The sequence below is a fragment of the Capsella rubella genome, unplaced genomic scaffold (genome assembly GCF_000375325.1).
Source record: "Capsella rubella cultivar Monte Gargano unplaced genomic scaffold, Caprub1_0 scaffold_2, whole genome shotgun sequence".
NCBI lineage: Eukaryota > Viridiplantae > Streptophyta > Magnoliopsida > Brassicales > Brassicaceae > Capsella > Capsella rubella.
In genome coordinates this window covers 14,034,737-14,059,141 of record NW_006238922.1, presented here as the reverse complement: position 1 = coordinate 14,059,141, position 24,405 = coordinate 14,034,737, and the positions used below count along the sequence as shown (strand labels likewise).

The 24,405-nt window shown below is 39.5% G+C and overlaps 9 protein-coding genes across 16 annotated transcripts; 6 read left to right on the top strand and 3 right to left on the bottom strand.

Moving 5' to 3' along the window:
* Positions 1-161: 161 nt before the first annotated feature.
* LOC17895243 (NADP-dependent malic enzyme 4, chloroplastic) lies at positions 162-4,357 on the bottom strand. The gene is made up of 19 exons (XM_006301683.2): positions 4,081-4,357; positions 3,695-3,978; positions 3,460-3,580; positions 3,293-3,367; positions 3,060-3,211; positions 2,868-2,973; positions 2,708-2,773; positions 2,530-2,625; positions 2,374-2,445; positions 2,175-2,258; positions 1,998-2,096; positions 1,805-1,852; positions 1,669-1,722; positions 1,498-1,596; positions 1,308-1,397; positions 1,117-1,194; positions 958-1,032; positions 671-890; positions 162-569 (listed from the first exon to the last, which is right to left on the bottom strand). The coding sequence occupies exons 1-19, from the start codon at positions 4,108-4,110 to the stop codon at positions 481-483; spliced, it is 1,938 nt and encodes a 645-aa protein (XP_006301745.1). The 5' UTR covers positions 4,111-4,357; the 3' UTR covers positions 162-480.
* A 2,631-nt stretch (positions 4,358-6,988) lies between these two features.
* Positions 6,989-8,234, top strand: LOC17894368. The gene is made up of 2 exons (XM_006302552.2): positions 6,989-7,385; positions 7,507-8,234. The coding sequence occupies exons 1-2, from the start codon at positions 6,994-6,996 to the stop codon at positions 8,012-8,014; spliced, it is 900 nt and encodes a 299-aa protein (XP_006302614.1). The 5' UTR covers positions 6,989-6,993; the 3' UTR covers positions 8,015-8,234.
* Positions 8,235-9,676: 1,442 nt separating this feature from the next.
* Positions 9,677-10,397, top strand: LOC17895352. Its single transcript, XM_006301578.2, has one exon. It carries the CDS (start codon positions 9,677-9,679, stop codon positions 10,199-10,201), a length of 525 nt encoding a protein of 174 aa, XP_006301640.1. The 3' UTR covers positions 10,202-10,397.
* Positions 10,398-11,177: 780 nt separating this feature from the next.
* LOC17896007 (CASP-like protein ARALYDRAFT_316979) lies at positions 11,178-12,360 on the top strand. 2 transcript variants are annotated; one of them, XM_023788402.1, is made up of 3 exons: positions 11,178-11,583; positions 11,902-12,037; positions 12,131-12,360. In XM_023788402.1, the coding sequence occupies exons 1-3, from the start codon at positions 11,399-11,401 to the stop codon at positions 12,347-12,349; spliced, it is 540 nt and encodes a 179-aa protein (XP_023644170.1). In that variant the 5' UTR covers positions 11,178-11,398; the 3' UTR covers positions 12,350-12,360. The 2 variants fall into 2 exon arrangements, with proteins under 2 accessions (XP_023644170.1, XP_023644169.1); XM_023788401.1 differs by having other exon boundaries at positions 11,178-11,604.
* Positions 12,361-12,412: 52 nt separating this feature from the next.
* LOC17894972 (flavin mononucleotide hydrolase 1, chloroplatic) lies at positions 12,413-13,857 on the bottom strand. 3 transcript variants are annotated; one of them, XM_006302684.2, is made up of 7 exons: positions 13,591-13,847; positions 13,414-13,489; positions 13,286-13,337; positions 13,083-13,197; positions 12,907-12,977; positions 12,728-12,815; positions 12,413-12,624 (listed from the first exon to the last, which is right to left on the bottom strand). In XM_006302684.2, the coding sequence occupies exons 1-7, from the start codon at positions 13,803-13,805 to the stop codon at positions 12,504-12,506; spliced, it is 738 nt and encodes a 245-aa protein (XP_006302746.1). In that variant the 5' UTR covers positions 13,806-13,847; the 3' UTR covers positions 12,413-12,503. The 3 variants fall into 3 exon arrangements, with proteins under 3 accessions (XP_006302746.1, XP_023644167.1, XP_023644168.1); XM_023788399.1 differs by having other exon boundaries at positions 12,907-13,197; positions 13,591-13,857; XM_023788400.1 differs by lacking the exons at positions 13,286-13,337; positions 13,591-13,847 and having other exon boundaries at positions 12,907-13,197.
* Positions 13,858-13,909: 52 nt separating this feature from the next.
* Positions 13,910-14,845, top strand: LOC17896640 (early nodulin-like protein 1). The gene is made up of 2 exons (XM_006301346.2): positions 13,910-14,316; positions 14,438-14,845. The coding sequence occupies exons 1-2, from the start codon at positions 14,115-14,117 to the stop codon at positions 14,812-14,814; spliced, it is 579 nt and encodes a 192-aa protein (XP_006301408.1). The 5' UTR covers positions 13,910-14,114; the 3' UTR covers positions 14,815-14,845.
* A 254-nt stretch (positions 14,846-15,099) lies between these two features.
* Positions 15,100-16,215, top strand: LOC17894102 (protein THYLAKOID ASSEMBLY 8, chloroplastic). The gene has a single exon (XM_006301160.2). The coding sequence runs from the start codon at positions 15,309-15,311 to the stop codon at positions 15,999-16,001; it is 693 nt and encodes a 230-aa protein (XP_006301222.1). The 5' UTR covers positions 15,100-15,308; the 3' UTR covers positions 16,002-16,215.
* Positions 16,216-16,329: 114 nt separating this feature from the next.
* Positions 16,330-19,039, top strand: LOC17894307 (peroxisome biogenesis protein 2). Of its 2 annotated transcripts, none has more exons than XM_023788398.1 (8): positions 16,330-16,665; positions 16,740-16,853; positions 16,938-17,094; positions 17,172-17,308; positions 17,390-17,490; positions 17,619-17,736; positions 18,212-18,378; positions 18,599-19,039. In XM_023788398.1, the coding sequence occupies exons 1-8, from the start codon at positions 16,582-16,584 to the stop codon at positions 18,711-18,713; spliced, it is 993 nt and encodes a 330-aa protein (XP_023644166.1). In that variant the 5' UTR covers positions 16,330-16,581; the 3' UTR covers positions 18,714-19,039. The 2 variants fall into 2 exon arrangements, with proteins under 2 accessions (XP_023644166.1, XP_006300897.1); XM_006300835.2 differs by having other exon boundaries at positions 16,335-16,665; positions 16,938-17,088.
* On the bottom strand, positions 18,980-24,147 carry LOC17895770 (probable plastidic glucose transporter 3). Of its 4 annotated transcripts, none has more exons than XM_023788396.1 (14): positions 23,935-24,147; positions 23,332-23,449; positions 23,024-23,135; positions 22,704-22,771; positions 22,477-22,609; positions 21,939-22,038; positions 21,410-21,522; positions 20,842-20,935; positions 20,598-20,751; positions 20,161-20,304; positions 19,777-19,850; positions 19,585-19,673; positions 19,380-19,494; positions 18,980-19,297 (listed from the first exon to the last, which is right to left on the bottom strand). In XM_023788396.1, exons 2-14 carry the CDS (start codon positions 23,435-23,437, stop codon positions 19,112-19,114), a joined length of 1,488 nt encoding a protein of 495 aa, XP_023644164.1. In that variant the 5' UTR covers positions 23,438-23,449; positions 23,935-24,147; the 3' UTR covers positions 18,980-19,111. The 4 variants fall into 4 exon arrangements, with proteins under 4 accessions (XP_023644164.1, XP_023644165.1, XP_023644163.1 ...); XM_023788397.1 differs by having other exon boundaries at positions 23,940-24,147; XM_023788395.1 differs by lacking the exon at positions 23,935-24,147 and adding an exon at positions 23,551-23,928.
* Positions 24,148-24,405: the final 258 nt, after the last annotated feature.

The window sequence follows — 24,405 nt, the reverse complement described above, 5'->3', positions numbered from 1 at the left end:
TTCAAGATATACATATAGAATATCATTACCAATCAGTAATCACTAACATGTTTTAGCTATCACTAATTTGGAGTATACGATGACCATATATGTGTGATCTACAAGTTAACAACACGTTCAAAAATATGAACAAGAAAAAGAAAAAAACACAAAGCCAACAGTTGCAATAAATATCAATAAAATTGAAATCCTGAGTACTTGCTAAAAATAAAGCACACCATATGCAAATCAGTAACACATGTTTCTGTCAAGAAACTAACGTACAGATAAGCCCAGAGAAACAATTTTATAGGATTATTATGGATGGACTTATGAACGAAAGAACAGAGCAAACGAGAAAGAAAAAAAAAAGTTATTACAACTCGATTTAAAATGCTGACAGACAAACAAAACAAAACAAAAATCTCATGGAAAGAGGAAGGTGAAATAATAGGAGAGGAGAGAAATGAGTCACTATGAGAAATGACAACTGAGAGATCCTCAGCGATAGCTTCGATATGAAGGGCTGTACATGCTGCTCTCAGCACACTGCTCCAGCTCCTTGGGCTGAGGCAACCTCGTGGCCAATCCTGTATGTATAAGGAAATGTAATGTTGTAATTCACATTACATTAATAGTGCGCACCATTCACATTTGTAACACATTACATCAGGCAACCACAACCACTTACCCAGTTCATAGGCCTTGGCAGCCACCTTCGCTGCAATACGAGCTGATATTTTTCTGATATTCCTGAAGGGGGGAAATATCATCCCCTTCTCGTAATGCTCCTCTGTCAGTTGCTCAGCCAAAGCTTCTGATGCGGCCAAAAGCATGTCATCATGGACGCGGATGGTCCCTGACATTATTAGCCCCAGTCCAAACCCCGGAAATATGTATGCATTGTTCGCCTGTCCACACAAACGTCAGAATCAACTCTCTTAAATCAGTTGTCAAATCTATAGCTTTGGTCACAACCTGACCAGGCACAAACGTCTTTCCCTCATACTCTACTGGCGCAAATGGGCTTCCACTTGCAAAGATCGCCCGTCCCTGTAAAAAAGGTCAACTTTGTAACCCAACAACAATACTCCACTTCTCTCTGATCATGAGAAATCACAATCTTAATTCGTTTACCTGACTCCATGTATAGGCGTCTTCCGCCGTACATTCTGACTGAGAAGTTGGGTTTGAAAGAGAAAGAATGATGGGTTTCTGTATGCACCAAAATTGATTTTACGACATTCAGGACCATGTGCTCCTAGACAAAATGAATATGCCAAAATGCTTCTTTCTTTTTCATATAAGTCTATGCGTGAAAAGTATACCTCATTTAGCTCTGCCATGGTTTCCACCACGTCTTGAGTGAATGTTTGACCTACTCCCGATGTTCCGATCAGAACTGTCGGCTTGATAGCCTGAATGAAAAAAACAAGTGGGTTAAGTTTTAACATTGAGACGTTAAAAAGGGCTTCTTCAGCAGTGATATCTTCTGCAGCAGCACTAAAACCAACACACCTTGACGGCATCAACAAGTTCCCGTATCGGTTCATGGTCATGAGCCCAGGGCTTCTTGAAATGTTGAAGGGATTCTTTCCGGGAACTAACAATCAATCCCTACATAGATAAAAAGATGTTGTTAGATTTAAGTATATGCAAAAAAAGATGAATTCGCAGCTCATACGTTACCTTTGAATCCACGAGCCAAATATTCTTCCGAGCCTCTTCCAATGGAATATGGGACTACCATCATTAAGAAAAAAAGAACTCCATCTAAGAAAACATGTGGCTTAATAGAGAGAGTGGACACAAGCTTATAACTTACCTTCTTTGAAATCTCTAGAGCAATTAATTCAGCTATTCCAGTACCAGCCTGCATCACACAAAAAAAAATATATATATATATATATTAAAAAGTAAACCATGTAACAATCCTGCAGATTATCCCACCCCCATCCAAGATATATAACCACAAATTTACGGAATGGTTTTCACTGAAAGGATAGCCTAACCCTTACCTCCCCAGCCCCGAGGAAGAGGAATCTGTGGTTTGACAAGGATCCCCCCACAAATCTAAGAGCAGCGATAAGTCCCGCAAGCACAACTGATGCCGTGCCCTATATAAAAATTACAGTTTCACAACTTTGTAAACATATGTAATCCACGCTGAAAACTTAATCGGGATGTTGTTATACCTGAATATCGTCATTGAAAACAAGATGTGTTGTACCATACTTAGCTAACAGATCAAAAGCATTATGGTTGGCAAAGTCTTCAAACTGCAAAATCAAAAGAAACATGTCTGGTCACAAAATATACAGATCGTAAACTTCTTAAGATCCAAAACAACAGATTCATGCTGATGGAGTACACTTCTCCATGTGTCAAGCTAACCTGAATAACGACTTTCTCCCCATAGTTCTGCTTGACTGCTGTCATGAATTCATGCATAAGTTCGGAGTATTCCTGTAGAAAGAAGAGGATTAAGGGTTCAATTTCATCATAATTTTCACAGGACTGTCTTATTGAAAGGTGCATGGTTCCATTTACCTCTCCTGTAGCTCTCCTTTGGCGGAGCCCTATGTAGAATTCATCGTTCAATAGCTTTTCATTGTTTGTCCCAACATCGATTGTAACGGGTAGACACTGGCAACCAATATATAGAGAGAGAAAGATGAGCGGATGTGGTTGAATGCAATAAAGCTGATTTGCATAAAACTATACTTACGGCAGATGGCCGGACACCTCCGAGGGCTGTGTATAGAGAAAGTTTTCCAACTGGTATTCCCATTCCCTGAAGACATTAAGGATGGCATGTAATATGCAAATTAGTAAGAGGATAAACCCTGACTCATTACTCTCATGCAAGCAGAAAAGAATCAACTTGCCTGACATCCAAGATCTCCTAACCCTAAAATGCGCTCCCCATCAGTGACAACAATGACTTGGATGTTCTTCTCAGGCCAGTTCCTCAGTACTTCATGAATCTTACCTCTATTATAGAAAATGGAATATTCAGTTAAAAGGATGAGCACAAGGATACTGAAAATGGTCGGTGATTTCCATATAAAGAGACTCACTTTTCTTTCAAGCTGATAAAAAGTCCCTGTGGACGCAGGAAAATGCTACCATACTTCTGGCAGGCTTCCCCAACTGTTGGAGTGTAGACAACTGGTAGCAACTCCTCGACGTGATCAATGAGAAGCTTGTAAAACAGCCTCTCGTTGGTCTCCTGAAATACAGAAGCATTCTGTCTGTAACGAAGGCCCTTGGTGTTGTTCAGATAGCTAAAATTCCTAGTCGGTTAGTTTACCTGGAGATCCATCATAGCCATATACCTCTGCAAGGGAACTTGATACTGACGAAGAGTATGCATCATTTTCTTGACCTGTAAACAAGCGTGCAGCAAAAAAAGGATTAAAAGTCCAAATATCCAGTTGTATATAGAAAGGGTATGTGAAACCTGACAAGACGAGAAACCTGAAGATCTTGGGAGATAACAGTGGGGGGGAGAAGGCCGCGTAGATAGTGAGCGTCACGCTCCCTGTGGCTAAAGGCAAGGCCCTTGTTGTGATGTGGATCACGCAACAACGTATACCCACTGCACCAGAAACACACACATATTTTGACGGCCAGCTAGGGACTAGAAGAAAGGAACAATTAAGGAGGAAATGGGTGGTTCTAAAAAAAAAAAAAAGGAGGAAATGGGTGGTACCTGGCGACAGAGAGAGACCAAGGAGTGATGGGCATGTCCTCGGTGGCAGCATCCTCGCCGTAGACATCCTGAACTCCACCGGAGACGGTCGATTTGGGAACAATGTCAGCGGCGGAGGTCTCGAGAGAGGAGGAAGAAGTGGCAGAGGTCTCAATCAAAACGCTGCCGTTGGGATCCCGGTTAGATCCGAGGGAGGAAAACACTCTGAAGGAGGCAGGAAAGGCTATAATTCTGGGCTGGCGCAGAGAGAGGTGGGTGGAACATCCAGGAACACCCGTCTTGTTCTGAGAAACCAAAGCAGGGACAATTACAAAGGGGAGACATATATGGAAGGATGTAGATAATAATAATAATAATAATAATAATAATAATAATAATAATAGTACCAGAAACGAGGTGGGACTGAGAGAGATCATGGCGCCTAGGGATGCCTTGTTTCTTAGACGGAGGAGGCGGATGAGGGAGGAGACGGAGAGACTCTTCTTCTTCAGCGTGGCCGTGATCGTTTCGCTCACTTGCTCTTTCTCTTTCTCTCTTCTTGGAACTAGAAAGGCAACAGAGCCCTGCGCGTCTCTCTCTCTCTGCCCTCACACGGATCGCTCTAAATCTGAGAGCTTCGCAAATGGCACAGAACCTCCATGGACATATTGACGTGTCTTCCTTTTCTATCTCTTCCCAAATTGCGTCTCCACTCCTTGGCTTCTCCCTTTATTCACCAATTTGCCATTTTGACCAGCAGTCCTTATATTCGTACGCTTTTGTCAATTTTAGACCACAAAATCTAAATTACTCCTTTTCTTAGACTATGACCTCTCTCTATTCTTCTCATTTCTTTTCAATTGATAAATTTGTGTGACCAAAATAGAAAAAGGGATTTTATTTTTTTTAGCTACAGACAATATATGTATAGAAATGTTTCAAGCGAAAATTCAACTACCATACTACTATCTATCATCTCTATTCAATGTGTAGTAGATTTAGTTGGTTTAGACTTTTAGAATTGTTGGTAATTTGGTATGAGATAGAGTGAGACCCGCCCACTGGCCCACTTGCCCCCTCTTTCTCTCTATCTCTCTTCTACTTGACATCCCTATATAGTAAAAGAGAAGTACAAAAGTACTTCCGGGTCGGGTCAAAAACAGAAAAATAACCCGAAATTATAATGATGGATACTTAATTTTTGTACTAAAATTCGGATATGGACATTAACTATTAAAAAAAATCAATTACTAAAAATTCCCCTTATTTAGGAAACTATAATAATGATACATGCATATTTTAGAAATCTAAATTAATTGTGTATATTTAAATATAAATGGTGAATAACAATTGCACATTTTAAGGTAATTACGTTTCTCATCACCTAAAAAAGATCTTAATATTTAGATAATATTCTAATTACCAAATAAGTTTGTAATCTTTGATATAATGGTTAATCATTTGGAAATATGATTAAATACCCACCCAAAATATTAAAGTTTCCTAATACAGAATTAAAGGCTACGATTTAATTATCCATTTTAAAATGAAAATATGAATATTTAAAATATATAAATTTTCAAAGAACGCAATTATTAATTGTAAAGTTTTAATAAAAATTAGCATTTAAAATAGCTTCCGAAAACTTATATTTGAAAACTATATTTTTGGAAATAATAATGACAAATTGAAATTTAGAAATAGCATTTATACAAAGAGATCTCAGTTTTAGAAAATATTCTAATAATCAAAACAATACAATATTGGTTTAAATTTCTGATTATTTATTTTCGGAGATCTAATTAAATTTTATGATTCTAACAAACAATATCTAAGTGTGAAGATTTAATTACCTAAAAAATATACAGATATATATATATATATATATATATATAACAAGAATAAAATATTTTCATATTGAAAATAATATATTCATTTATTATTTTATACTCCTTATATACACCATTTAAATAAATAACAAAAAACAAAAATTATTTATAGTAAATGAAATATTATTTATACTTTTGGAAATATAATAAATATTTTTATATTTTGAATTTTACTAAGCATGTGAAAAAATTAATAAGTAATTACGTAATTTATGTTTTACAATGGCAAATTAAATTTCAAAATTACTCATTTAAATATCAATAAATTTAAAATTTAATAATAAGTAATATATATTCATAAGGTAATCATAGTAAAATATGTTTACATGAAGAATTTCTTTCCTAATCTTAATAATAAATTCCATCACATAAAATTTCTATAAGACCCCCAAATTAATTTTCTTTTATAATAAATGCTTACGAAAGTCAATTCAACAAATAAATTAATCCTAACGATATTTTTGGAATTTTTTAAAAAGGAAATCAACTTAAATTCGAAGACAAGTTAATCTCTATAAATAATGTTATTCATCTACCCAATTCATCTTTTCCTTATTTGAAAAAACTGGATCATTCCATATCCAAATTCTCTCTTCCTCATTTTTTATTAACATGGTTCATCTATATCATAAAGTTTATCATTTGCATTTTGTTATTTTAGAATTTGCACGTGAATGATTTATTATTCTTATTTTTTTGTTTATATTGGCATTTCCATTCACTTTCATTGGATAATGCTTTTTCAAATATTATGCATTTATGTCGATGATATTTTTAGTAATACACGACTGGTTTGTAAACTCACAATCATATAGTCAAACGGGTTATGATTAATATTTTTTTAAAACATTTTTTAAGAGTTGGTCTGTTAAAACATACATACAATATAAGCGTGTATATTTTACAAGTGGGATCATTTAAAGTTTTCATATACTCAATTTCTTCTTTTATTATAACTTTTAATTATATATTAGATAAATATTTTCCCCCTCGCTGTAGCGCGGGTCCGTTTCTAGTTATTCCTTTATTTAATTTGACCGAAAAAAGTCTCTTCCAACTTGGATGGATTTGTGACACGATGCCCATCCTATAATGATCCACGTCGTTTGGGGTATACAAAAAGGCCGTTTATGGCCCAAATTGGATCCATAGTATGATGCTCAACCCCGCCTTCGTCCATCTATTCCATTAATTTATTTATTTGTTAAAAGGAAAAAGGAAAAAGAGTGATAGATAAATTAAACCCAAAAGAAAAAGAAAAAAGAAAAAAAAGCCAAACAAAGAGAATTGCATCTCATCATTATGTTGTTGCTTTAATTAACAAAAACTAAACTTTTTCTTTCTCCAATGATCGATCCTTCCTCTACGCCTCTACATAAGCGAATTGACGAGATGATGTAGTGGTAGTAGTAGTAGTAGACCAAAGCAAAAATGGGGGCTTCCTCTCCTGACTTCCGAGCTCCTCCTCCATCCCCTGTAGGAACCAGCCGCAGGGCGTCCTTCACGGCCAACGAAGACGTCCTCTCGGAGTTCCTGGACAAGTGTGGTCGAGTCCCAAATCTGGTATTGCCCGATAAAGTCTTCCCCAAGCACACATTCCTTCTAAACCCTCCCACCTTCGATTTCCTCCGGTTAGGCTCCCTCTCCACCCTGCTGGTCGATGCCGCCGCCACCATCGGTTGTTTTCAGCTCATTAACCACGGTGTTCCTGAGGCTATGGTAAAAGCCGCCATGGACAAAACCATTTTTCACGATGAGACGGAGGAGTTCGTTTTTTCTAAAGATATTGCTGATGATAATACGGCTTGTTATTCAGATTTGAGGTATTCAATTACGGCATCAAAAATAACTAGCATTTTTGCATTAAAATTTGTACACATTAATTTTTTTTTTTAAAAGTACGAAATTCGCTATATATATTATATCACTATATATCTTCTGCAGGGATTTGATGGGTGAGGCAGAGAGGATAGGGAATGCGGTGAGAGAAAAGCTAGGAGGCAGAAGCCAAGACGAAGAGGCAGAAGGGGTAGGGGTTTGCTACGTTAAGAAACATGATAACATTAATAGTAAAAACGAATCAAGGGAAGAAGCCATGAGGATAATGATAAGAGGGTATGACGAAAGACATTCTCTGTGTCTTAACTTTTGCCATGCAGAGTTCCACGTCTACTCCAAGAGAGGTTGGGTCTCCTTCTCCCCACGTCCCGATGCGGTTGTTGTAACGGTCGGAGATGAAGGCTGGAGCGGCAAATTCAAGGGTGTTGTGGGGAGGCCCCTTCTTTACAAATCATCACATCTTCATCATCACATTCTCATTTCTCTATCCTTTCTCTACACTACTACCACTCTCCAAAGTAGAGGAATTACCAATAAGAAGACCATTTCCTTCTCCCAACAGCTCCTCTTTACTCTCTTTCTCACACTCATCTTCCGTTTCTTACTTCCTTGATCATTAATTTAATTCTTGTTGCATTTTCTTTTCTTTTTTTGGAAACTAAAAATAAAATAAAACAGGTGTGTGTATCCCAAAACTTGTTCTAGCCTTTTTTTTTTACCCAGCAATGCATGGCCTACTCATTCAATTTTAAAGCACATGCACTAGTGCTATCCAAATAATCATATTTTCACCCGGCAGCTTTTAAGCATATCCAAATAATCATTTTGGACCCTTTCACACTGTTTTGTTGTAACTCTGGATTTTTCTTTTCTTTTTTGTATCAATAATGTTTTTTCCGGTTATTAGAACCCACCATTAATCATGGTTTTAATCTCATGCCCTGATCCTCTGGACTAGTTAATCAATATATAGTATTACTTAATTTAGGCAGTGCAAGTATTCAACAACAAGGAAGCGTAAGAGCACAGTTAATAGCAGTATCTTAGAGCTAATTTTACATATTAGATACTTTCCCATGTAAATATTAGCTCTAGGATACCGCCATTAGTGATGGCCTAATGTGTATTCATTTATTCACAGGTTAATTGGTTATTACACTTTTCTATCTAGGAATGTATATCATTTAAAATGAACTGTTAGAAATTTCTACAAAAGGGTTTAACCTCTATCATGTAAACTCTTATTAACAGATAAATAAAATTAAGATTTATAAACCGTTTAGAGAGTGTGTCAATCAACAAATCAGCAGATCCGAAGAGTCATTAATGTCCTTAAAAGTGTTTTTGGGTCTTTCTATCTGAAATGGTGTCTCGCTATACATTTATGATTATGTTTTTACACTGTACGTATGTAAAGTGTAACTATAATTGACAACGCACGCAGCGTATACAACAAGAATATAGAGTTATGTGGAATTAGCTACGTATAAATACACAAGATAAGAGCTTGTGTATGCAACGCATGCACGTGAGCTTCCTCCCACTTTTCCATTGTACTGCAAAATGTGAGCTTAAAACAACCCATAACTATTGATAATGTTGTTGCTTGGATTGATAATGTTTACAAGTTTCAACTTTGGATTTCATTATGAATGGTCTTCCTCAAGTCCATGTCGCCCTTCTCTTTTATGTGTGGTTAGATAAAACTTACACACACGTGACCTATCACTGTCTTTGGGATCCATATAGTTCCTTTTACTTACCTCCACTCAATTCTTGAGCGCTTGCTTTTGTTACTAAATTGTTTGTATCTTCCCTTTTGGCTCAGAAATCACATATATACGTGAGCTAGCGCTTGTCTCATATCCTATAATTATTAGATTTTAGCTAGGGTACGAAATATATTACGTATTCCTTGGGATTTGCAATCTCTACCTAGTCTAGTTGAGATCAGTGACAGAAAAAAAAAACTAAAAAAAAAACTAAACAATGTGTTTGTTTTTAGTTATCTAATCCCCACATATATGAACTCAATATAGAGAGATAGTTGCCAGTTGCCAATGTCTGTATAGCACGTGAATTGATGGCTTCATTAATTGATATTGTTGTGAAAAGTAAAACAAAAGTAAAGTAAAGAGGTCGCTATTGCATGAGCACGTACGTGAGATGGCAAAGCTGAACCACACATGAATATGTTAACCTGACCGCACCGGTTATATATATAAATAGCCAAGCTTAGCTAAGATAAAAGGAAAAAAAAATAGAAGAAGATTTGATGGCACCAAACGGGAGAAGGAAGAGCGTGAGCGGAAGCTTGATGAAGCCGCCGCCGCCACCGCCACCAAAGCTAGCGAAAGGATCACTGCATAGGAGCCAGTCAGACATATCGTTGGGTTTCCACAGAGAAGAAGAGAAAGGAGGACTAGGAACGATAGTGGAGGTGGAGAAGGCAAAGTGCGAGTGTTGCGGGATGAGGGAGGAGTGCACGATGGAGTACATAGAGAGGGTGAGGGAGAAATTCTTTGGGAAGTGGATATGCGGTCTCTGCTCAGAGGCGGTGAAGGAGGAGAGGGAGAAAAGGGACGAGGATGGGCTTGAAGGGGCCTTGAAGGAGCACATGAGCGCCTGCCTCAGGTTCAACAAGCTGGGGAGGGAGTATCCTGCTCTCTACCAAGCTGATGCCATGAGAGACATGCTCCGGAGAAGCACGAGGGGTCAGTCTATTAGCCCTAAACCCAATAAGCCCGCCATTTCCCGTACTTCAAGCTGTATGCCTGCAATCACCAGGGACCTTAATTGATATGTAGTATTAGATTTAGTAGTCCCAATTAAGTAAGCGCCAAAAGCTTAATATCTAAACACTCATCGTCATATATATACTACCCTAATTAATAATAATAATATCGTCCTGTGATCCTGGCCAAGTGTAAGTTATAATATCATTCATAATTTCATATATATACAATATATATATATTCGTTAATTTCAAACACAAAGGCCAAGTGACCAAATACTTTCTCTGTATATTAGTATAGCTAGTGTGTATATACTATGGTAAGTAATAGATGCCAATTATATAGAAATCTTTCCATTTCCTTGGTTTTCTAGTGCTAAGAAATTGAAAATTCAAAATAGAATACTACTGCGTGTAGTTGAACATGCTTTTCGAAATCGAAAAGAAAATAATAGAATAGAGACGTACAATGTATGTGGATGGGTCCATTCTTGCAAATTATTCAGGCGAACTCATCGTCATCATCAATATATTACCTGATCTTTTTGACGTGCCAAGGTTTTACGATACGTGTCCACTTTTTGCTTGGCTTAGTTTCCTGTTTCTGTGGGATCACGATCATTCTGTTTCTGTTGAATTCCGGATAATAATACATTCTAAAGTTTATAAATTTGTGACTCCTCAAATTTCTCTTCTCTCAGTTGGTGCGGCACCCTACCTTACCTAATGTTACAAAATTTTTAAACATGTACACATACAGATAAGTAATCATAAATTACTTATTGATGTATATCCATATATCTACCGACTGCTTTTCATATACCATAAATTAAATCAGTGTTAACCTATCGTCCACATTCACATATTGATGTCGAAGACATGACAAGGTAAGGTAACCTACATATATAGATCACTCAAATTTGGTTCATTGGTATTTTCGCGTCTTCAATGAGTTGAGAACGTGAGGCACGCTAATTTCACATGACTCATGTACATAGAAAGAGATAGACAAGTCCCAAACAGAGATGCTTGAAATAAGTTCACAATTTTCGTTTAAAAATAAAATAAAAATACAAAGTCGTATTGAAAAGAAAAGAGGAGAGGAGGAAGCATTGCAACACGGAAAAGGTGGAGTAGAAAAAGGGAGTACTTGTTGCGGTGGTATAAAGAATGAAGGAGTCAGTTTGTGTGTGAGTTTTATGAAAAAATAGAAATAGGCAGATAACAAAACAAACAAACAAAATAAAAGTAGAAAGGGTCCGAATGAGGAGAAATGAAGAGGGAGAAGAGGTGGTGGCGAAGAGGACGAGAATTCAGGAGGTAGTACAAGTGGCTCTCAGGGGAGGCAGCTTGGCTGCTTCAGCCACGGCCATGGCGGTGATGCTGACCGCAAGTGAGGAGGGAGTGGCAGACATCTACGGCTTCAAGCTCACTCTTTCCTCCAACTGGTCTTTCTCTCCCTCCTACCAGTCAGTCTTCTTATTCTTATTCTTCTTCTTTTTTACGAGCATTGTTAGGGATAGACTGCCATTAAGATTCTTCTTTACCTGAGTTCCCATAATTCTGATTGCATATAATACTAAACAGAAAGCAGCAAAACAAAACGTGTGCCTTGACATGACAGAATTTCCGGTGAACAGAAACACATTCGTGAACCAAACAACAACATGACATGACATTATTGTGTGCCCCTCTTTTAAATTTTGAGATTATATATATAATAAGTAATCAGTCATACAACTCATTTAGAGGAGTTTGGTGTGAAGGTATGTGGTGGGGGCATGCACAGCGACCATGCTCTACTCCCTGTTCCAGCTTTGTTTTGGTGTTTACAGGCTCCTCACCGGATCTCCCATCACACCCTCACGCTTCCAAGCTTGGCTTTGCTTCACCTCCGACCAGGTCCTTCATCTTCCCTTTTCCATTAGTTTCTCTTCTGATTTCCCTTTTCTATTAGTTTCTCTTCTGATTGTGTGACCCGTGGATTTACTGCAGCTCTTTGGTTATTTGATGATGAGCGCTGGATCAGCCGGTTCTGGAGTTACCAACCTCAACAAAACCGGCATCAGGCACACCCCTCTCCCTGACTTCTGCAAGACACTTTCTTCTTTCTGCAATCACGTCGCCCTCTCTCTGCTCTTAGTCTTCCTCTCCTTCATCTTCCTCGCCTCCTCTTCCTTTATTACAGTCATACTGCTCTCCTCTACTGCTTAGTTAATCTCAGGGACTTCCTTTTTGCTATTCTTGTTGCTTTATATAATCTAGCAAAGACTCTACTTGCATCCCAAAACAATGTGTTTTTTTTATTTGAGTATTTCTTTAAAGTAATACAAAAGCTGATGCAATAGAAATTAGAATTTACATCCAATCATATTCTGGGTACAGAGACGTTGATCCCTAGATGCGTAAGATCCTTAGCGAGCGAAACAGCATTCTCAAAACATAATCCACCCATCCCTATCTCTATTGCACAATTGACGTTGGCTGGCCTGCGTGTCAGAGACTCCCTCGGATCAAAAATGGTTTCTTTAGATAACCACTGAGGCTGAGCTCATATAGAAAAAAAAAAGAAAAAAAACAATTCCAGCTAACCTGTCATCGATGAATATACAGTCGCAAGGTTCAACTCCGAGATGTCCCACAACCTCGAGATAAAACTCTGGATCAGGCTTTCTCTTTCCTGAAAGATGATTAAAGAGAGTTGTGACAAACAATATATATATATATATATAAGTAGTAAAAAGAGGCAAGAGAGAAGTAGTGTGTTGTACCAGCATTGCAGGAACAAAACGTCCATGATAAGTAGGCGGAAAGCTTTAACTTGTCTTCGATAATGTTGTACCTATGGAAAGAGAGGAGTGAAGAGGTATAAAGCATGTTGGACATATATGTATTTCCCTTAAAAAAGGATGTCGTTAGACAGGTGAAAAGGGGAGGGGATGGAAACCAGATGGGATAGTTGGTGAAAGCATGAATCTCCAAGTTGTGAGCTGCCAAAGATTGAAGAAGCTCTTGCATGCCATCTAAGTAGGAGTATCCTGACCTCATGCACTCCTTAAGCCCTGAAAGTGGATAGCATTGGTAAAGAAGAGTTTAATTTATAGGTACCAGGAAATCCGATCTATCTATCTATCTATCTATCTATCGCACCTTCCAAATCAAAGTCCCTCTCATCTATAAAGAACTTTCTTGAAAGCTCCTCCTAAACCCAAACAAATTAAAACTCAAAAGTCAAAGCAGAAGGTTATGATGATCCGTCATACTCGAAAGAGTGGTACCTCATCAATCAAACCCTTTTCAAATTCGATCCAGGCCATAGGGTGCTTGCACTCTAGTAGTTCCTTCATTGGCATTCTGGGAAAGACAGTCGAGTATTTTCTTTTAATTTTTTTTTTAAAAAACAGAGCATGAATCATGAATAAAAACTAATCGAGTGGAGTAGGAATAAGATTCACCCGAAGAAGGCCGGAACGTCGTGGTAAAAGGGGTCACGGACGATGGTGTCCATGACGTCGAAGAGGAGAATAGGAAGCTTCCTTTTCCGAGAGATATCACCACCAGAGCTGCCCAGACAGCAGGAAACCGAAGCCCGATGAGGCGGCTTCTTCCAGATGTTGGGTTTCTTCAAATTGAACAAGTCCGTCGATGTATGCATCGCCGCCCCCGCCATAGAGAGATATCTAGATTAGAGATAAAAGGAAAGAAAAGAAAGTAATCACAGCCACAGCCAGAGGGGGGGGAGTCGAAACGCGGCGTTTCAGAGAGAAGATCGCTAAAGGAGAAGGTGATTGGTCCACGTCATTAAAACGTGGTCAAAGAAAGAAGCGGAAGGTAAAGGGGCCACCACCATCACCCATGACCTGCACGAAGTAACCGTTCCTCCTCAACCGCCACTTCTCTCCTTTTATATAAACCCCTCCCTGCAGTCTGCAGAACCATTTTCACTCAAGCACTCAAAACTATTCTACTGACTATAAAGATGATGAAATCTCCACGGTCGACGACTTGTAATCTACTGATCATGCTGTGCATTTGTGCCGTGGTGGTGGCCATGGCGGCGGAAGGTCCTAGGCTCTTCAAGGTTGGAGACGAGTTCGGGTGGAGAGTCCCACTCCATAATGATACAGACGTCTACAGCCACTGGGCAAGCAGCAACCGCTTTCACATCGGTGATTCACTCTGTGAGCTGTTCTTCCAACTCAACTTAGTTATTTTGTTTTGATCTGATGATCTCTACATTCAGTCCATTGGTTTCTAATCACCTTACTTACTTATATATAATATATATATGCATGGCTGCAGCGTTTGTGTACGACAAAGACTCGGTGATGGAGGTGGACAAATGGGGGTTCTACCACTGCAACAGCAGCGATCCCATTACAGCCTTTGACAATGGAAACAGCACACTCAGTCTTGATCGTCCTGGTCTCTTCTACTTCATCAGCGGCTCCAACGAGCACTGCACTAGCGGCCAGCGTCTCATCGTCGAAGTCATGCATATCCACCATCATGACCATCACGGCAATGCTTCCACGGCTCCATCCATGTCCCCTCTCTCTGCCTCCCCCTCGGTCTCTGCTGCCTCCTCCCTGCTCACTCCCTCTTTCTTGCCTCCCTTTGCTGCTTTCCTTTTTCTGCTCCCCACCGTAGCTTGTAGCTCTTGTTTCATCTCGTCTTAATTAATTAGTCAAATTGTGGCCTCTTCTTCTCCTTGTTTGATTTTCATGTTTACTTGTTTTTTTTTTTTTTTTCCCCATTCATCGAACCTTCTATATATGATATATATCCTAATTGATTATGTTCTCTAGTCTCGCAAGTTGCAACAATCAGATAGCAGCTCGAAGTAACGAATTCTGTAATAAGAGCATGATTAATGGGAAGCTTTTAAACATATCTCTTAAGTTTTTTTTAGTAATAAAATTGAAAAGTTTAAGAGTTAAGAGTTGTAAAGGAATTGGGCCGTTTTAAAATAAATGGGCCGTATAAATTGATATGGACCATGAGTAACTGTTAATGACCTTATGTAAATGTGAACACCTAGAATGGGCCTCTCTTACATTAGATGGAGGATCACACATTCACACTCTACACACACGCACACGCACACGCACACGCACACGCGCTCCCTCCTCCATCGCTAAGGGTAGAGTAGAAGACTGGAAAGGAGTGGTGGATGGCGCTTTCTCTCAACCTGCCTCGACCACCAAGCCTAACCCTAAGCCATAGCCTTAGCAGCGTAGTGCCTAGGAGAAGGTTGGCTTGGATCCGATGCGGCCCCCGCGACAACCGCGGACCTCTTCTGAAAGGTCGGATCCTGAGTTCCGAAGCCATCCAATCGATCCAGTCCCTAAAGCGAGCCCACCGCACCGGCTCCCTCTCCCTTAGTCTCCCTCCTCTCCGCCGTCTACTCAAATCTGACCTCCTCTCCGTCCTCCGTGAGCTTCTACGCCAGGACCACTGCACCCTCGCTGTCCACGTGCTCTCCACCCTCCGTTCTGAGTATCCTCCCCTCGACCTCGTCCTCTACGCCGACGTCGTCAACGCTCTCTCCAGGAACAGGGAGTTGGAAGAGATAGACCGTCTGATCGGCGAAATGGAGGGAATTGAGGGTGGTTACCAAAGCGACAAGGCCCTCGCGAAACTGATCAGGGCGGTGGTGGGAGCAGAGAGGAGGGAATCGGCGGTGAGGATATACGCCATGATGAGAGAGAGCGGGTGGGGGTCTAAATCGTGGGAGGCGGACGAGTACGTAGCGGAGGTTTTGAGCAAGGGACTCCGGAGGTTAGGGGAGCCAGACTTGGCAGCTCAGGTCGCCGCCGCCACTCAGATGTGCAAGTCAAAAGGTTTTGGAAATGGAACAGTGTAAGAATGTAGAGTGGTGGAGGACCTCAGCACAATTCTCCTCCCTGAGACACACTTTGTTTAGTCTCTGGGTAAGTCAGGTTAACCCAAGCCCCATGGTGTGATAGGATTGTTTCATCTCTTCGAATTCCATATTTCTTACCTTTTCTGTTGTTATTACGGTTACAAAATTCCACATTCTCATATAAAGTACCATATTCAGTAGTACATTATTACTATACTTATCCAAAGGTCAAACAAAAACGTTCGTTTGCATAAACTCCAAGGCATAAAGCTTGATGGCCAAATACGGGTTAGAAAACCAAAAACTAAATCAAAACAAATGTCCTTAGCAAATCATAGACATAGAAAAACCAACCTAGTTTATTAAAAAAAAGGGTGATGGATGCTGATGAGACTACAAATAGTTACTGTATAAAAGTCTTGAATCTGTTTCTGCACAAGAGAAAAGAGACAAAAAGTAGCTACTAAAAAAAAAAAATTGGGGAAAGACGGTAACACCCTCGTCGGTCGGGGCTATCAATAAACTTTGGTTTATATTCGGTTGCCGGAATAGCAAACCCTAGCCCTGCTACACCGCGCCAATGACGCCGCCTCCAGACGATGCTTGGATCCGCTCTTATCACCGATTGCTTCCCCAATCGCAATCTCTTCTCGCTTCCCACCGGGTATTTGCTTGCTCTTCTCTCTAGTAGATAGCTTCTTGGTGGCTTATGTGTGGTGCTTTAATCTCTTATGGCAGTCAGTTATACCGGTTGCAATCTCTAGAGTGAATCAGTTTGACGCTGCACGACTAGATGTTGAAATGTCAGCCATGTTGAAGGAGCAGTTGGTTAAGGTTTTCACTTTGATGAAGGTAAATCCCACCAGATGGCTCTTCTTATATTCCCCCTTCTCTCTCTCTATAACGTTTCGCTTCTCTTTCTTTCTTTGGCACTAGCCAGGAATGCTCTTTCAATACGAACCAGAACTTGATGCTTTCCTTGAGTTCCTCATTTGGAGATTCTCTATTTGGGTTGACAAACCCACCCCCGGAAATGCTCTCATGAATCTAAGATACAGAGATGAACGAGTGGCAGCTCATCAATCAGGTTTAGGTCTATTATTTGTTCCACCTTGCGCTTCTTTTTTTTTTTTACTCTTCCTCCTCCTCACTCTTGTACTCTCCCTACAGTCAGAACAGGCCTTGAAGGTCCCGGCCTTACTGCTCCTCAAAAGATTTGGTACTGTGTTGCCTCCGTTGGTGGTCAGTATCTCTTCTCCCGCTTGCAGTCATTTTCTGCTTTCCGTAGATGGGGTGATTCTGAGCAGGTAGGCCTCTTCATCGAGTCGCTCTTCCTTCTTCTGCTCGTCATATAGCTGGCTCATTCTTTTCTCCTTGCTCTTTTGTAGAGACCATTGGCAAGGCGTCTTTGGACCCTCATACAACGAATCGAAGGCATCTACAAAGCTGCTTCTTTTCTTAACCTATTGTCATTTCTTTATACGGGAAGGTACAACTTGGCAATTGAAATCTAAGTTCACACAGCAATGAAAGATTGCTACTAGACCCGAAATTCACATTTCGAAACTTCTTGATGATTCTTACTTCTGTTACGCTTCTTTTTCTTTCTTCATCCAGGTATAGGAACCTCATTGAAAAAGCTTTAAAAGCTAGGCTTGTCTACAGGAGTCCCCATATGAACCGATCTGTCAGCTTCGAGTACATGAACCGCCAACTTGTGTGGAATGAATTTTCGGTAGGCCTTCTTCTGTGTGCTTACATATGCCAAAATCAATTTAAAAGTTTGACAACCTATCACTTCTGAGTACTATTCTTTGGCTTGATTATTTCTGGCTTATGGTTGATATTCACTGGTCCCTAACATTTCCTTGACTGAGAGTATCTGTCCGCTTAGATTTATGTTGCCTTTCGAAGAACTACTTTTTCTGCTCAAACATGGCTGTTAAAGCTGAAAACATTTGGTGTCCATATTTGGAATCTAAACTAGGTACAGCCTGTGACTCATGGGAGTCCAAATATTTTGTCTATATTCAAAACAATGTATTTGTTCCTTTTTCTCTCTTTCAGATCCTTCTATAAGTCAAACGTTCTTTTTCGACCTATTTGCCCAATTGATGAGTATTTTTCTTGCCTGCTGTAAAAACGTTTTTTTGGATCTGATTTCCAGGTTCTGTTTGTCATTCAGCTTTAATTTTGTTTGTGCTATTCAGGAAATGCTTTTGTTACTTCTTCCGCTGCTCAACTCTTCAGCTGTTAAGAATATTCTTAGTCCATTTGCCAAGGACAGGTCCTCAAGCACTAAAGAGGATACAGTGAATTGCCCTATTTGTCAAGTGAATCCTGCAATTCCGTTTATTGCTCTGCCTTGCCAGCACAGGTATGATATTTTTCTATGTACCTCGACATACCTCTTCCCGAGATAGGTATTAACGTAATTCTACTAGAAGCTACTGCGCATTTGAGGAGTTATAGGGTTACAGTCCATATATAGTTTGACAAGACAGAAGGGATGTTGTTGGAGATGGGTGAAGAATTCAAGAGTATGTGCTATATAATTGTTACTTATGAGTTATGCCTTAAATAATGACTTGTGGCAGGTACTGTTACTACTGCATAAGGACCCGCTGCGCTTCAGCAGCATCGTTCCGGTGTCTTATATGTAACGAGCCTGTGATTGCCATACAACGGGAAGGTCTTTCAAGTGGCAAATGAATTGAATTGGGAAGAGTAAGCAGAGATGCTCCGGTGTCATGCACCAAGTCTAGAAGAGTAAGCAGATGCAAATTACTGGAAGTGTAAAAAGCTAAGGCAAGCCGCCTAAAGCAGAGAAGAATATGATAGCTGTTTACAGTGTATACAATAAGGGAACATCATTCATGTGATACAAGAAAGAAGTTAAGATAGGTACATTTCTGTATATGGATTCAAAACCTACGATTATTTGAAGTTGGGACTTATCTTATCTACTTATTGTAAAATCACAGTTGTAACGTAGGCTATACTTGAATAATATCCGAAATCCTTACATGTTGTACCTACTCCTACTTCCATATTAGTTATACATGTTTTACTTGTGTAAAAATAAGAGAGGCAAAAATGAATAAAGAGGATCAGTGGGTGGAAGAGAGCAGACTGATTTCTATCTCTTGGAGGCTCTTTCCTTTAGTCTCAATCACGTTCTTCTGCACAAAGATAACTGCCACCACACAGAAGAACCCAAAGGTTGCATTAAGAAGCACCGAACCTAGTTGCTCCAGCATTCTCAGAAACAGCAGCCCCACGAAGAAATTTATAACCTGTTGTTGCGTGTCATCCGCCAAGGTTATTATTTCAACGTTATCCAATTCCTAAATAAGTCCACAAAGGAAAAAGCCATACCCAGTGAACAGCAAGACAAACAGCCAACGCCGTTGCCCGAAGACGACCGGGGCATATCTCAGACAGGAGAAGACTTGGAACAGGACCCGCTCCAGTTGCAAACGACAACACAAACCTGCATTTTCGTCATCACACTCCAACTTTATCAAAAACACCCTCCCCCTTTATCAAAAACATCCTACCGTAGTTGTTATAGGAAACTTACAGTAGCATTCCTCCAACCGAGAGAAACAAGGTTCCAAAGGGTGATGAAAGCGAAGTATACGCCATTGCTTGAAGACCCAGCGATACAGCCTGGTAAAGATAATACACATTTATATCTACATACATGGAACATTAATTTGTATCAGCTACATCAAGTATGATTCAAATAGCGCTTTGCACTCTCAACAATTACCATGCCCGCAAAACTCCCAATAAGTAACACTTTTCTCCCCAGCTTATCCATCAAAACCACTGCCACAGTTGAACCTGTGAAAGAGCATGATTGATGCTCAAATCCGTTTTAAATACAGATCATCATTTCACTTGACAAATTTTAATATCTTGAATGAAAAATTTCCAGCTCTTTCTTTATAATCATTTTTGCGATAAGAAGAGGTTGTTCACTTGAACATTTGTGTTTACTGTTCCAAATGTCGCATTTCTATTCAGACCTCATCTACTGAGATAATAATGGAGGAAGACTGCATTTTGTCTACTTGCTTTTTTAAGTTATTGTGAACATGATGATGCCTTTCAAGCCATAGTAGAATGTACAAGAAAAAGTCCACTTCAATACCTAAGAGGTTGCAAAGTCCTACGCATATGTTTGCAGAGGCTGAAGGTACACCAGCTTTCTTGAAGACAGTTGATGAGAAATAGAACACAGCGTTTATTCCAGACAACTGTTGTAAAGCAAAAAGGGTAGATCCAATGAAAACCACTGCAAACGGAGAAAATTAAAACGTAAAAATGAATGAAATTAAGAACCTACACATGTCACCCATATGTTATTAGCAAATGACAATTACTTTGCTTTGGTTCACATCCTGTTTAGCATACCTTCCGCGTAGATGATTCAACTCTTTGACGGTCAAGTTTAACCCCAATCTCATTTCATCACCCGTTTAGGCTCAATGGGTACAAAATCAAGATCTAATATTTACGACGGGATATTTGACGTCAAACTAATACCACACATTGTCACAAATTTTGTTGGTTAAAGATCACACATACCTCTAAAACTGCGCCCAAAAAGCAACTCCGACAATTTGGCTGAATCCGCGTCATCTCCTCTATCCGACTTCATTAACTCTGCCATAGCAGCTTTGACGTATGCCCCTCCCAATAGCTTTTCAAACACAGCTTCAGCTTCAGCTGCCCTTCCTCTCTGCGGTTAAATACATAGAAAGAGAATCAACAGAAGAAATGGTTTATGAAAACGTCTTTAAGAGCTATGCGGGTTAAATGAGAAAGTAACCTTAAAAAGCCACTGAGGACTTTCCACGCAGAGTTCCATGAAAACAGCAAGCATTGCAGCTGGAAATATGGATATCCAAAAACATATACGCCACCTAAAACATTAAGAGAGAGAAACCTATTAAGCTGGTAATTAAGCCAAGTTGACCAGCGACCAAGTAGACCAAAGCATGAGATCCGCTAGTAGCTTAGAACCTTCAAGATTCTTGTCCCTGCACAGAGCCAATTCTTATGTCGATATCTACTAATAAATTTTTAGCAAAAGATGAGGGGATTCCTACAGAGTTGCAGCATTTCAACCAGATACTAGAGATTCACATTGCAGATAATTGGGTTTGCAATAAACATGTCACCTAAAGCAAGCAATAAGGGTGAGCTACAATGCGCGCGGAAGTCAAAAATGGTATAGAGTTACAATCTTCTCAACTTCGGAGATATAGTTGGTTAGAGGCCTATTGAAGCCATAAACTTCTCCCACACAAATAAAGGTCCAATTTTAAAGCATTGGTTTGTAACAGGCCATATAGGTTATTAAGTCCTGTATTCTTCGAGGACTAATCAAAACTTACCAGCCCAAGTTATCTTTTGCCGGGATTCCAGCAAACAGTGCACCTAAGAGTCCAATACATGTCGCAATTTGGGTAGAACTCCCATATGTACCTCTCACATAAGCAGGTGACACCTGCAAAGAGAAATTGTGAGTCTTGCCCCAAGTACGAAAGTAAGATGTATTGATAAAGCGAGTTAGTGATACTTATGTTCCTGGAACATTCTTTTTTCACATTAGGTAAATCCAGTAATGCAAATAACTTTCAAGAATGAAGCCCTTATTATAATGAATATTATGTGGTCAATGAACTTCTGCATGTTATTTGTCCGAGTTCATGTCTTTTTACGTCTGAAACATACATCTATTCACATTGACCCCAAAAACCTTTGAACATAATAAAAAAGATTTGGTATTATTCTCATCACTAGAAAAGGATGAACACATTGTACGTCAAATTATATTCACATATGAGTGTGGAAGAAAGTTCATGTAGCAATCCTATCAAAACAAGTGCAGAAAAGAAATATTTCAAAGTTTGTGTCAAGTACCTCAGTGACATAGAGAGCCGTAACCGAGGGACCTATGCCCATCCCAATTCCGACCAAAAACCTTCCCAGGAGCATGCCCTCAAGACTCTCAGTTGATGCGCTGCAAACAATACACTTATAACACACATATCTCCTGATTTTATACATGGACTCTGACTAATAGAGAAACAGGTCGACAGGATATACTAATCCTAACTACTAACTAGAGCGTACACCTTGGGATAAGAGAAAGATCACCACAGTTAAGGACAATATATTCAAATGAGTAGCCATATCCAATAATAGTCGGGATACAAACATCCACACAGGAACTCACTGTGAGATAATCAACTGCACAATGACTAGCATAGACCACGAAAACAAATCAGCAGGCAATGATGTAAATCCGAAATGTTCAAGTGGCCACATGGGAATTCAACCCAAAAAAAATGCCATACAATAAAAATCTATCACTACACACAATTAAACAAGTACATACCTAGTCACTCATATTAAATAGCCTAAAAGGCATAAACCAAAAATTAAAACAAAAAATCACCTCAAGGAAGCTCCAACAATCATTGGTAAAGCGCTCAACTGGAAAGCTCTACGGCGGCCAACACCATCTGTGACCAACCCACTGAACAGAGACCCAATAAAGGCGCCGCCTAAGCACGTGCTAACCACAAGACCTTCACCCATCAGAAAAAAGTGTTTTGGAATGATTAGGCGGAAGGATAGACAGAAAAGATTGGATAAAAAAATGTCTTCTTGAATAGGTGGTACCTTCAGCCATGGTATTCCCACTAAAGCCAAGGTCAATTGATATGCTTTCGAGAGTTTCATTAACAACCCTGCGTCAAGAAAAGAGGCATTGAAATTCCTATTATTCCAAGATACATAAATTTTAAAAGAAACCAAGTCATTGAGATATATGGGTAAATAATATCCGTATGCTTAGATAAGAACAATGCATAGAGAAGAAATACAACAAGTCTCTCAACTAAGCTTGGAATAGAAAAAGATAACAGCCTAGCAGCATAATACGGAAATTTCCATAAAAAGTTAAGAAAAGAAAAGGAGAAGAGAGATCACAAGGAAGAGACCCAAGATGATAGCCGAATAAAAGCGAAGTCAATGATGCAACGAGCACGTGAGGCAGGGAACGCTTCCAGGAAGGATCGCCACTGTCTTTTGCCGCGCCAGTAGGCAGACGAACTGGAGTTGAAAAAAGTCAAAAAAAAGGGTATGCAGAAGAAGGTATACGACAGCTAAGCTATATAAATTGAAGAAAGCAGAGTGCGAGTAATTTAAATTACAATACACTACATATGCCTAAAGGTCATGAGAAGAGGCAACAAAAGATCAAAGTGGTCAATAACAAAATAAATGAGAAACCGTGTAAGGAAGAAACCTGCAGTTTCAGCTTTATCCAAAGCAGAGAGAAACTCTTTAGAAGGAACGCGCTTGTCTATGTGACGACCACGCATAATGGTGTAAGTGCGTCGAACAGAATCCATCCCCACGCAATACTGCAGATCAAGTGAGGCACACAAGATGCAACGCCATAGAAGCTTAGACGACATACATTGGATGCTCAATAGGAAGTGAGAGCAGAGTGGGAAATTATTACTAATTAAAGGAAAGCCTTGTTCAAGTGCTAGTGCTAGTGCTAGTGTGTGTACGAGCTAATGGAGTCCAACGATCACTTGTTGCACATTAATCAAAACCACTCTAATAAGAGTAAAAAAAAACAAAATTCAAATCGCACACATGACATGAGAGTGACGTGATCTAGTAGGAAAAATGCCAGAATCTAAAGAAATAATGCTTTAAAAAAGGTTAAAAGAAGAAACAAAAAAAAAAAAAAAAAAAAAGAAGAAAAGGTGACGAGGGAACGGATGATGAGTGAGAGAGTGAGATCGTCGGATCTGATGAAAGCTTTTCCACAAAAGTCAGAAAATCAAAAAGGCAATGGCAGATCTAGCAGGAGGGATGATGATAATGGAACCTTTACCTTACCTGGAGAGGAGAAATGATACGCGAGGAATCGTCGAGTCGAAGAAAAAGCCTTATTAGTTACTTTTTTTTAAGAGATACAAATGAGGAAGAGGACGAAGGAGGGATCCTCCTTAACAACAATATTTATTTATGGCCACACTCCCCTCTCCATGTACACATATGCTTTGCTTCTCTCTTCTCCCGAGACACGATGGGTTTTAATCACCTGCTTCCGCCTCTACCCTACGCAGCAGTATTTTTTTTTGTTTTCATAACCTTTCTTAAATCAATGACGAGTTTGATAGTTTACAAGAACATCAATCAATCAGAGCCTTTTTCTTGGGCCTCTTCTTGAGCCTCTTTCTTGGGCCTCTTCTTGGGCCTCTTTCTTATATTATTTTTATGATATTCTGTTTATCTCAGCCATTATGAATTTACGATCATTCTTTCATCTTCCCTCCTCCATTCCATGGCTGCTGGTCCATTC

Excerpts from the sequence above, each read along its gene's own strand:
- LOC17895243 (XM_006301683.2), bottom strand. The coding sequence starts at position 4,110 with ATGATCTCTCTCAGTCCCACCTCGTTTCTG. Across the intron at positions 2,097-2,174 it reads TTTTCAATGACGATATTCAG|GGCACGGCATCAGTTGTGCT; the intron begins GTATAACAACAT and ends ATTTTTATATAG. Across the intron at positions 1,723-1,804 it reads CTCTAGAGATTTCAAAGAAG|TCCCATATTCCATTGGAAGA; the intron begins GTAAGTTATAAG and ends TAATGATGGTAG.
- LOC17894368 (XM_006302552.2), top strand. The coding sequence starts at position 6,994 with ATGGGGGCTTCCTCTCCTGACTTCCGAGCTCCTCCTCCATCCCCTGTA. Across the intron at positions 7,386-7,506 it reads GCTTGTTATTCAGATTTGAG|GGATTTGATGGGTGAGGCAG; the intron begins GTATTCAATTAC and ends TATCTTCTGCAG.
- LOC17895352 (XM_006301578.2), top strand. The coding sequence starts at position 9,677 with ATGGCACCAAACGGGAGAAGGAAGAGCGTGAGCGGAAGCTTGATGAAG.
- LOC17896007 (XM_023788401.1), top strand. The coding sequence starts at position 11,399 with ATGAGGAGAAATGAAGAGGGAGAAGAGGTGGTGGCGAAGAGGACGAGA. Across the intron at positions 11,605-11,901 it reads TCTTTCTCTCCCTCCTACCA|GTATGTGGTGGGGGCATGCA; the intron begins GTCAGTCTTCTT and ends TTTGGTGTGAAG. Across the intron at positions 12,038-12,130 it reads TTTGCTTCACCTCCGACCAG|CTCTTTGGTTATTTGATGAT; the intron begins GTCCTTCATCTT and ends GATTTACTGCAG.
- LOC17894972 (XM_023788399.1), bottom strand. The coding sequence starts at position 13,805 with ATGGCGGGGGCGGCGATGCATACATCGACGGACTTGTTCAATTTGAAG. Across the intron at positions 13,490-13,590 it reads GACGTTCCGGCCTTCTTCGG|AATGCCAATGAAGGAACTAC; the intron begins GTGAATCTTATT and ends TGTCTTTCCCAG. Across the intron at positions 13,198-13,285 it reads GAGGGACTTTGATTTGGAAG|GGCTTAAGGAGTGCATGAGG; the intron begins GTGCGATAGATA and ends ATCCACTTTCAG.
- LOC17896640 (XM_006301346.2), top strand. The coding sequence starts at position 14,115 with ATGATGAAATCTCCACGGTCGACGACTTGTAATCTACTGATCATGCTG. Across the intron at positions 14,317-14,437 it reads TCACATCGGTGATTCACTCT|CGTTTGTGTACGACAAAGAC; the intron begins GTGAGCTGTTCT and ends GCATGGCTGCAG.
- LOC17894102 (XM_006301160.2), top strand. The coding sequence starts at position 15,309 with ATGGCGCTTTCTCTCAACCTGCCTCGACCACCAAGCCTAACCCTAAGC.
- LOC17894307 (XM_023788398.1), top strand. The coding sequence starts at position 16,582 with ATGACGCCGCCTCCAGACGATGCTTGGATCCGCTCTTATCACCGATTG. Across the intron at positions 16,854-16,937 it reads AGGTTTTCACTTTGATGAAG|CCAGGAATGCTCTTTCAATA; the intron begins GTAAATCCCACC and ends CTTTGGCACTAG. Across the intron at positions 17,309-17,389 it reads GATGGGGTGATTCTGAGCAG|AGACCATTGGCAAGGCGTCT; the intron begins GTAGGCCTCTTC and ends GCTCTTTTGTAG.
- LOC17895770 (XM_023788394.1), bottom strand. The coding sequence starts at position 23,503 with ATGTCGTCTAAGCTTCTATGGCGTTGCATCTTGTGTGCCTCACTTGAT. Across the intron at positions 23,136-23,331 it reads GGATAAAGCTGAAACTGCAG|TTCGTCTGCCTACTGGCGCG; the intron begins GTTTCTTCCTTA and ends TTTCAACTCCAG. Across the intron at positions 22,772-23,023 it reads TTATTCGGCTATCATCTTGG|GGTTGTTAATGAAACTCTCG; the intron begins GTCTCTTCCTTG and ends TTCTTGACGCAG.